Source organism: Myotis davidii, unplaced genomic scaffold (assembly GCF_000327345.1).
Source record: "Myotis davidii unplaced genomic scaffold, ASM32734v1 scaffold8, whole genome shotgun sequence".
Lineage (NCBI taxonomy): Eukaryota > Metazoa > Chordata > Mammalia > Chiroptera > Vespertilionidae > Myotis > Myotis davidii.
This window is the reverse complement of record NW_006299520.1, coordinates 1930309-1941171: the sequence shown is the minus strand read 5'-3', so window position 1 is coordinate 1941171 and position 10863 is coordinate 1930309. Positions and strand designations below refer to the sequence as shown.

Genomic DNA, 10863 nt, shown 5'->3' with positions numbered 1-10863 from the left:
GTCCCAGATTAGCAAGAGTGCAGGCTGGACTGAGGGACACCCCCCTCCCATGCACGAATTTCATGCACTGGGCCTCTAGTCTATATAATAAAAGCCTAAGCAACCCTTATGATGGAACTACCAGAATGACCAGTCACTATGATGTGTACTGACCACCAAGGGGCAGACGCTCAATGAGGAGCTGTCCCCTGGTGGTCAATGTGCTCCCACAGGGGGAGCACCACTCAGCCAGAAGCCAGGCTCACTATATTGAAATATACTGTTATGACTATGACTTTATGATATCTATATCTATATATACACATACACACATATAAATGTTATGTTTTTGTAAAACAACAGATGTGCAAAATTTGTAGAAAGAACACTGGTTTACTTATTAAAAAGTTGACCTTTTCTTCACAGATAACTAACAATATTAAATAATGTGTGTGAAAATGCTTTGTAAACTATAAAATGCTATAAAATATAAGATACTGAAATATTAATGACCAGATGTAAGGTTAATAGAAATATTTATATGTATTATTTATCACAAATATAAGTAAGTTGCAAGTATTGAAGAGTTATTATTACATTAAAAAGCCTTTTTTTGTGGAATATAAATCTAAAATGCATTCATGAATAAGCACAGTCATGCACCAGTTAATGACCAGGATACATTCTGAGAAATGTGTAATTAAACAATTTTGTCATTGTACAAAGTCATAGAGTGTCCATACACAAACCTAGATGGTATAGCCTACTACACATCTAGGCTGTGAAGCATGTTACTGTACAAAACAACAGGAGGTTAAATCAAACACAAGAGAAAATTATGCAATCAAGAGACAGTGAATGTGAGATGTATGAGCCTGCTGCCAGTGTAACACAGCACACTGTTTTACAGCAAACGGTTTTTATAAACAAATAGAGTACACTCTAAAATAACAATAGAAAGTACAGTATAGTAAATACATAAGTAACATAGTTGCTTATTATCATTATCAAGGATGATGCACTGTACATAATTTTTTGTGCTGTAGGTTTGTTTATACCAGCATCACCAGAAACAAGTAAGGAATGTGTTCGGCTAAGATGATATGATGGCTACGACATCACTAGACAATAGAAATTTTTTATTTCCCTAATAATCTTACAGGACTAAAGTCATATATATTGTCTGTCATTGACCAGAATGTCATTATGCAGCAAATCACTGTAATGCCAAGAAATAGGGAGTTTCCAAAGAAAGAGAGATATATCAGTACCCATAAACAATTTTTCTAATATGGAAAATATTACTAATAGATTTTTAAAAATTTTAAGATGTTGGTAATGTGGTCTTCTAAAGGAGAAAAATTTTATATGAAAAAATAAATTATATGAAAGGTATTCAAAGCTTAAGCCTCAAGAAAAAGAGAATGTGTTTATATGACAATTGAAGCTGCCTCAGGAAATAATGAGACACAAAAATGTTAATGTGGGACTAACATTTAACATATAAGTAATCAACCTTCCAGCACATTCGAAATACTTATCACAAAGATAATATACTTGACTCTCTGGTAGAAGTGCGGTAAAAGAAGCTCTATTTTACTCTCACATTGAATTTTTATACTTTAAAAGATGTTGTTAGATACCTATCTCCAATATCCATGTATTTGTGGTTAGACCATAAATTCTAAACCACATGCTATGCGAGAAATCTGGCCAGAATTGAGCAGCGGTCTATTTGACCTCTGTTTGCCCTTTGTACTAATGCTTTAAACCAGATCATCTAGCCCAGTGATGGCGAACCTATGACACTTGTGTCAGAGGTGACACGCGAACTCATTTTTTTGGTTGATTTTTCTTTGTTAAATGGCATTTAAATATATAAAATAAATATCAGAAATGTAAGTCTTTGTTTTACTGTGGTTGCAAAGATCAAAAAATTTCTATATGTGACACGGCACCAGAGTTATGTTAGGATTTTTCAAAATGCTAACACACCGAGCTCAAAAGGTTCGCCATCACTGAGCTAGCCTATATTCATTATCCATATGACTATCAGACTTCTGAGAGGTGAAAGTATTCTAAGAACAAGGAATGAGAAAAAGGGAATCTGAATGAGCTATGCACATTTCTCAGCCCATGTGAAAGCACATGATTGAACAAAGAAGATTATACATGGATCCTAAGGACAAAAAATATTATTAATCAAAAGCCTGTAGGCAAGCCATAAACTAAAACTAAACTAAAAAACCATTTAATAAGGCTGTCTCTCTACCTGCCTGTCCAAATGCTTTCCCACCTGTGCAGATCCATTCCGGCTTGTCCAGCTGTCTCCACATCTGATCCCTACTTACCTGATCAGCTGGCTCCTTCACGGGCCCCATTGCTATCCCACCATTCCCAAATTCTTCCAAGCTATCCTGCTGTCTCTCCCACTCGCCAGCCCTATACCCTGCCTATCCGTCCATCTGTTCGCTCTACTCTTCCAAAGACCTTTTTACCGGGCCCATTATTGTCCTACCCAACTAAATATCTTCCTCGCCCTCCAGCCCCAGTAACTCCCAGCTTTTCTAGCAGTTTCCCTTTTCTACCAGCCCCAATTCCTTGTGGCCCACCTGACCATTTGCCACAGCCACCCCGAAGTTCTCCAACCATTCCTGACTCTGACTCACAGAGCAAGTTATTTTACAAAACTTTCAGGCACAAACATTTCCTTCCAGCACAACATTGTACCCCAGCCACTCTAATGCCTGCCCTTGTTCGCCGTTCCCTTCCAGCTCAACTGGTTGTTTCCCCAATCCCTTCGGAGGCTCTCCCAGCTTTGAAGCCTTCCGGTTTATCCAGTCGTCCCCCTCATCAATTTGTCCCCACCCTTTCTTATGTTGCTCCATTGCCAGAACATCCTGCTAGCTTAGATTCTTTTCAGTCAGTCCAGCAATCTGTTCCACAAACCACATTGTCAAATCTGCCCAAGGCCATTGCAGACCATCCACCTGCCTCTCTTCTCTCCCACCCACCTCCCTATCACTCTCCATCCTCTTCTTTGTCTTCATCTCCTTCTAATTCCTCATCTTCTTCACCCTCTGTACAGTTTTCTTCCTCTTCATCCTTTCTTGCTTCTCCTTTATCTTCCTCTTCTCTCTCTCCATCCTCCCCTCCCTCACCTATTCCTCTTTCTTCCTCATCTTTGCATTTAACTCCCTCTCCATGTTTGCCTCCAACTTATTTAGATTTTCCCTCTCCAATTCCTCCTGTTTCTTCTTCCTTTATGGTTTCTTCTTCCTTTCCCCCCCTGCTTCACTCTCCCTCTCTTTCTACCTCCCCATCTCCTTTTATTCCTATCCATCCCTTCAATCCTCCTCACTGGGGGAAGAATGTAGAGAAGAGAAGAAAAGCAAGTGGAGTAGAGAAGAAAATAGAGAAGAAAGAGTTGAGAGACAACAACTTTAAAGGTAAATAAATTGAGTTTATTGGATACTTTGTAGATTTAGCAATATTTTGTTTGGGAAGGGTGATTGAAGGGGAAGGAATATGTTAGAGGAGAAAGGCCTAAAAGGAAGAGAGAGAAACATACTTTCAATGTTCAGAAATTTGTGTTAAATAACTTCTTGCTCTCCCTGATTTCCCTGTGGTCACAAAAAGATAGTCAGGAATCTAGTACTCATTGAGCCAGACTGTGTCAGTTTGTCCAAATAAAAATGTATATGGGTATTGGAGATAGGTATATGTACATACCTCACCTTCTAAAACATTTTTATCTTCATTGACTTGAATAATTTAATTCAAATGAATTAGAAGTAAATGCCCTTGGGATTCACACTAATGGCTCTAGTGCAGCAGCAGTCAGCTTTTTTTATATACCTCATCCTGATCCCACCTCCACCCAAAATCTTCCACTTCGTACCTACGCTAAACTGTAGCATGCTGTAAGTTTCTAGAAGATGCAAAATTCTAGTAGAAGAAGATGTCATCCCCTGATGATTTGGGGTGGCATTTTGGCACACTAAAAGTAGAGTCTACATTAAAGATACCTTTCTGTGACATAAAAACCATGCTTATATATGTGATTCAACTGGAAACAAGTGTGTTCACTCTTCTCCATGGAATAAGATGCAAGCACCCAAGCCTAGTAAGTTAGAATGAAAATTCCTGCCTGCCCTGACAAGCAATTGTTTACCTACCTGAATCTTCAACCAACTCTCTTAGAGTTATAGGACTATCTACTAGCCATGACACCAACTTAGAACTAATGTAATGCAAATTATTATCCAGATAGGAATGCTCTTAAAGAACCCAGGACTGACTCTACACATCTAAAGGAATTCCTTCTGTATCTGTCCTAAACAATAGAGGAATCGGATTTAATAATCAAAGCCATAAATAATTGGACATTCCTACATGAAGGTGGAGTGCTTTATTAGAACTATAATGCTACAGCCATTTTTATTCTATCGTTGACTGCCTTAAATTCCCATGCTAATATATATATTTCTCCAATATCCTTATATGTAATTATCTGGACACACACATACACATACACACACGAATGTGTCATTTATATGTATGTAAAAAGAAGTTAACTTATTTAAATGTACTAAGCATTTTTATGTATGGTTCACAGAGCTATAGGTAATGCCTTGCCTTCGTCACTATCAAAAAATGACCAGAAATATCTCTTATCCAAAATCAATTGTGATAAAGAAATGAAGGAAAACAGCAGGACACACTTGGCTACTAACAAAGATGGATTCCAGCTTAAACTAATGGAAACTCAGAAACTCCTAGAAGATCAACATCTAAGGAGTTTGCAAGTATGAAACTGTAGATATGGTATTAATATTTTATGATCTAGTAACAATTCTATGTTCGTTGCCGTTTTCTCCATTAAAGAAATGTATGCCATTTGCCAGTGATAGGCCATGAAAAAGAATGTGGATGAATTAACACAAATTCATCACAGATACTAGAAAAATAATTTCTTGGTTTTTTCCTTACATTTTATTCATTTCCCCCTCTGCTTCCTCTATTCTTCTTTTTCCATCTTATATTTAGAAAAATATGCTTATGAATGATATTTACTGACTAACAAGAAAGCTATTTGAAAGTAGATTGTAATATGTGTCACTATTAGAGACTGGGTTATAAAATGCAATCTAAAAATTATACTGCATGTGGACAGTAGGTTCTTAATGAAAATAGGGTGCAATTAGCAAAAATGGTGCTTATATTCTCTCTCTTAGGGCACTTACTTTGTTATTTTCCCACCAGTGAGTGGGATTTCAGCTGATTTTCCTGAAATATTATGTGCTTTATTTTTCAGTCCTTAATAGGCTGATACCAAGATTAAATTCATAAACTTGGCCTGATTAATTCAATAACTAAGCAATAGTGGCAAGGTTAAAGAAACAAAGCAGGAGACTTCTGACTATGATGAAGTATCTTCCTGCTATAAACTACTATAATTATGAATAAAATGCATGAAACAAATGTTTTCAGACATTACACATTAGGCAGTATAGGATATAATCTTGAAAAAAAAGGAAACAAATGGGATAAGTCCTATGATTACATAGACTTTTTACCTAGACATACACTCTGGATAAGCCTCAAAAAAATCCACAAGTTACTCAATTGCCTGTCAAAAAAACCTTAACACTCTCTTAAAGAAGACTGAAATCTTGTTACACAGCATAATGCTCACAGTGTCCAACATTTAATCACAACTTTCTAGACATGTGAAGAAGCAAGAAAATATAACAGATAACTAGGAAAAACTTAGTCAATATAATCAGATGCAAAAATGACAGAAATGATGGAATCAACAGGCAGGAATTTAAAACCATTTTTATAAATATTTTCAAGGAATTAAAGTAAAAATGGACATAATGAAAAAGGATATTTTAAAGGAACTAAATAAACCTAGATCTGAAAAGCATATTTGAAATGAAAATTTTACTGGGTGGGCAAACAGATTAATGGACTTGAAGACATGGCAATAAAAATTGTTCAATTGAATCACTGGGAGGAAAAGACTAGAAATAAATGAAAAGAACATTACTGACCTGTGAGACAATATCAAGCATACAGTTAATTAAAATCCCAAAAAGAAGGGAGGGACTATTTAAAGAAACAATGACTAAAACGTTTCAAATTTGATCAAACTATAAGTCCACAGATCCAAAAAGCTCAACAAACTCCATGAAGGATAGCCAGTGTGGCTCAGTGGTTGAGCATCAACCTATGAACCAGGAGGTCATGGTTCAATTCCCAGTCAGAGCACTTGTCCAGGTTGCAGCCCCTCAGCAGTCAGTGCTGGATTGCCATGGCAACACAGCACTGACTGCAGGACTGACTTCCAATTGGTTGAGCCTTTGGTCATTTTGGATGTTACAGACCCTGTATATGTTAGGATAATAAAAGCCTAATTATGTTAAATGTCCGGTCGGCCATTCAACCAATCAAAGTGTAAAATGCTAATAATATGCTAAGGCTACTCAACCACTTGCTATGACATACACTGACCACCAGGGGCAGACAGTAGACCAGTCAACCAGTCGCTATGACGTGCACTGACCACCAGGGAGCGTACGCTCTGACCAATAGGTTAGTTTGCTGCTGGGGTCTGGCTGATCAGGACTGAGCGTGACGGACCAGACATGCCCTGGAGCCCTCCTGTGGCCCCTCCCCAGCTGGCTAACCTCCTGCATACCTCCCTGGCCCTGATCATGCACCAGTGGGGTCTCTCGGCCTGGCCTGCTGGTGGTCGGCGCACATTGTAGTGAGTGGTCAAACTCCCAGTCGAACAACCACCCAAGGGGACAATTTGCATTTTAGGCTTTTATTGTAGAGGAGGATATAGCCCTTCCAACAGGAAATTCAGATTAGGGTCATGGAGCTTTTAGGAGCTTCATTCAAGTCTAGAGAATGTTTTAGGAAAAAATGCCATTTGTAAATAACTTTTTCACGTGCTATTATGAAACCTTCAAGAAACTTCATATTCTAAATGGAATAGCAATAGCAAAATTATTTTCCAAGCTATAACTGTGCCTAGAATAATTGGGTAGTTACTTTAGGCAGAAAAATTAAGGCTACAACTCTATTATCAAAGTCTTTTTTAGCTCCCTCTTTTTTCATTCTGAGGACTGCTCCAGACATATAGATCATGGATATGCCTACACTGTTTATGATTATTTTACTGTATTTTATATGCCAAGGAGAATTGGGCTCCGTAATAATGATGTGATGAATCATAAATGTTGGCATTTACAAAATTTCTAAGCTATAAAACTTTGTTCTTTTTTCTTTCAGAAATTTTGTGATGACGTTAATCAGATAACGAATTCTGAAACCCTCTCAAGTATAGATAGTCTTGAGGCTGGAGAACATGAACAAATCTATTTATCACTTGTTAATAAGGAGCCTCTCATGTCAGTTCAGCAGAATTCTGTTTTCCTCAAATCAGCAAATCTACAGTCAGCTCATCTAGGCGGCTTTGATAAAGATAAACTGACATTCTCTAAAACTCAACATATAAATAATTGGCTAAAAAACTTAGATGATCCAAATACTCAAACTGACATACCTTTCTCAGATCTTTTAAGTAAACCTAATGTTCTACCTTCAGGTGAATATTTTAATAGTAAAGAACAAAATCCATCTGCTCTATGTAGAACTGTGGAAGGAACCACAAATACTAATAACAATTTAGTAGATTTTGTATGTAGTCCATCCATATTTATACCCAATAAAAAAAACAAAAAGACCTCTGAAACCAGCACTGTGAGTACAGCTGACTCCTGTTCTGGGGCATTCAAAAGAGAGAGACCATCAGTCACTGAGAGCCCAACACTTAAATGCAGCAAAGCCTGGGATACTCCAGATTCTCCAGCTCAAGAAATGGCTACAATTTCAGACCAAGTGAAATATTCTGAATTAACTCAAGAAAATAGAACTACTTCAATTCCTACTTCATTTGTACCTGTGGCAACATCTTTAATTTTGCCATCTAATACACAATCAACTGAACCTTTACCAAAGAAGATTATACATAATAATGAAATTGACCCAGTGCAGTGTTCTGATAAGTCAGGAGAATTGAAAGATGATAAAAAGATAAAATATTTTCATTCTAATAAGGAAGAGTTGCCTTTATTTTCAGACAATTTTCCAGCTGCCTACATACCTCACAACTCTGATTCAAAAGATAAAAAACAGAAAATAACTGAAACATCAACATTATTGTCTAAAGTAACTTCTAATTATGACTTAGTTGGTCAGCAAAAGAAAATGAAATACAATATTGCTGAAAGAAGCAGTGTGAGGTTTCTTAAAAGTATTTTAAAGAAAGAATCAAACATCGAACATGATTCTTTTAAGGCACTAGTTATAAATCAAGGCTTTAAGTTAAGAAATAAAAAAGCCGAAGCTATCAGAGATAGTATTGAATTAACAAAAGAAAGGGGGGAAATGGCAGAAATTCCAAAGACTATTAAAAAACTGAGATGGGTTGATGAAACTGAATATAATCATTCACTGAAGAATGGAATAGAAACATCTCAACAGTGGTCTCAAACATTCCACACTCGAACTAGGAGTGGTGTTTCCAGCAGCATAATTAGTGTTCCTGCTTGTGCTGTAAATTCTGCTAATAGAAAAAAGCCCAAGGATGATTCTGTCTCTCAAAATCTTGCTGCTTCAGGAGGGTCTAGAACAAACCATGTGTCTTCGAACTGCTTTATACCTTCAGCTTTTAATATTGCTAAACAGGCCTGGCCAGCCTCAGAAAGAGAGGAAAGTAAATCTCCCACACAGAATAGTGTTTCGAAAAGTCAGAAAGCTAATATACAGAGAGGTAGAGACAAGGTCATTAGAACAAAATCTGCTAACGTCCAATCAGGATTTCTGTATACAAACAGAAAAGGCACTGTTACTCGAGCACAGCCTGGAAGCAAAGCCAACACGTTTTTACAAGCTCAGGGTAAAGTAGTTGTGCCTCATCCTCCTAAAACTCCACCAAATATTAGGAGTGATAAAAATATACAAGTGTTTCAGTGTCGATCAGAAATGCCCGAAAATTCTCATAACATTATTACAAATAACTATTTTAATTCGAAACATGTGCTTCCAGCAGAACACAAGGTGAATCAGTGGAATAAAGTATGTAGTCTTCCACTCTCACATGTTTGTTCCGACTCGATCCCTGTGATGCCATCTCTACCATATTGTTGTTCTGAGTGCCAAACTTTAGCAAAAACAAATCATCCAAATGGCACTCAAATCATTGCCCAGCAGGATGAGACACTATATTGTGCACAAAGATGTCCTGTTTATGAAGAAAGTCATCACTCGGTGGCTTTTAGACCTACTAAAGAGGAATCTGTTCCCTCGTGGAAAAGACGGCATAATAGTCTGGGTCAAAATGAAAAGGCTGCTGGTAAGAATAAATTTATATATTTTTATAGATAAAATGTATAACTTCTTTAAATTCATGTGACATTTTTCTTATTGTACAGTAATGTAGACCATATATATATATATATATATATATATACACACACACACACACATATATATGTTAAATAATAACCTTATAGAAGGAACTTATTTTCTTTAATATTGCACCCTTAGCTATCTACTAGCTGAAGTTAAGAGAATTGCGCAACCATTGCTCAACTAAAATTAGAGACTTTTGCTAGCCTCTATTTTTTTCCATTACTTTTGTTAATTTAAAAGAGGAAGGACAGAGAATATGGTCTAATTTTTATACCATTTCATTCTGTCATTACTCCAATATTATAGTCAAAATATCTATAAAATAATCTCAGTAAAAATATTGTTTAAATTATTCCAGATAGGTAAATAAATGGTGTTATAATACTTTCCTTTTTTTGTTTTAAATGTTTGTGAAATTGAATTATTATAAACTAATGATAGGTATGCCAAACTCTTACATCCCCTTTCCAAAAGAATGGCAGCTCTACTGTTATCTGTTATATATGTTGGTTTTCATATAAAGAGAAAAAATAATAGCGTTGCTTTAAACATTTTTGAAAAGGATTTCTCTACAAAATGTCATTGCCCTTTGTAGCTGGTTGCTGCTTCATGAAACTACTTTCCTCGGAAGAATGCACTAGGTGACCATAAATTTTCCTACCACTGGGAATCAGTTCCCTATTGAGAAATAACTAGGACTTGGAGCTGGGGCGGCAGGGAGGTGCGGCGGGGGCGGGAGGTTGGGAGACAGAAAAGCAATGCTTTTTTTCCCCAAAGGTATGAATAAATATTAAGAAGATATAAAGAAGGAAGTTACTTTAAAACTGACTATTTAAAGTCTTCTTCAGTTAGACCATGAGATTTTAAGAACAAGGAACTTTTTTGTAATTTACCAGGTCCTAACTGTGCCCGGCACTTAATTTAGACACCCAGACTTTCTTGAATTGAACAGACACAAGCCATATTGGCAGATGAAAAGCTAAATGCAAAGACTATAATCTAAAAATCTTCAGTACATATCTATAAAATTTAGATTTTAAAAAAATTATATCTCTCACTAGAGTGGAATAAAAAAAAATAGTCCTCTACTCTCACATGTTTGTTCTGACTTACTCTCTATGATGCCATCTTTTTTTATTCAGCCATTCTACAATGTAACTGGTTTTCACACTGCTTCCAAAAGATGAAAGCATCATACAGAATTGACACTCTAAAGTAATAATGATAAATAAATTGTGAGTTCCTACTCTGTGCCACTTACAGTGCCAGGTGCTTTATAGTTATTGTCTCATTTAAACCTCACAACAATCCTGAGAAATAAGTATTTTTTATAACACCACTTGCAAAGAAAGAAATAGAATTGCCCAAGGTCAAGAGCTAGTAAATAGCAAAATT

General features: G+C 36.4%; 1 protein-coding gene across 1 annotated transcript in view; it reads left to right on the top strand.

The window, feature by feature from the left end:
• CEP126 (centrosomal protein 126kDa) overlaps nt 1-10863 on the top strand; it is a gene marked incomplete at its 5' end in the record, with an annotated part of 58487 nt that overhangs the window by 24786 nt on the left and 22838 nt on the right. Inside the window, 2 exons of the mRNA XM_006775258.2 lie at nt 4598-4787; nt 7285-9409. Coding sequence (XP_006775321.1) covers nt 4598-4787; nt 7285-9409 — 2315 coding nt within the window. The remainder of the gene's footprint in view (nt 1-4597; nt 4788-7284; nt 9410-10863) is intronic.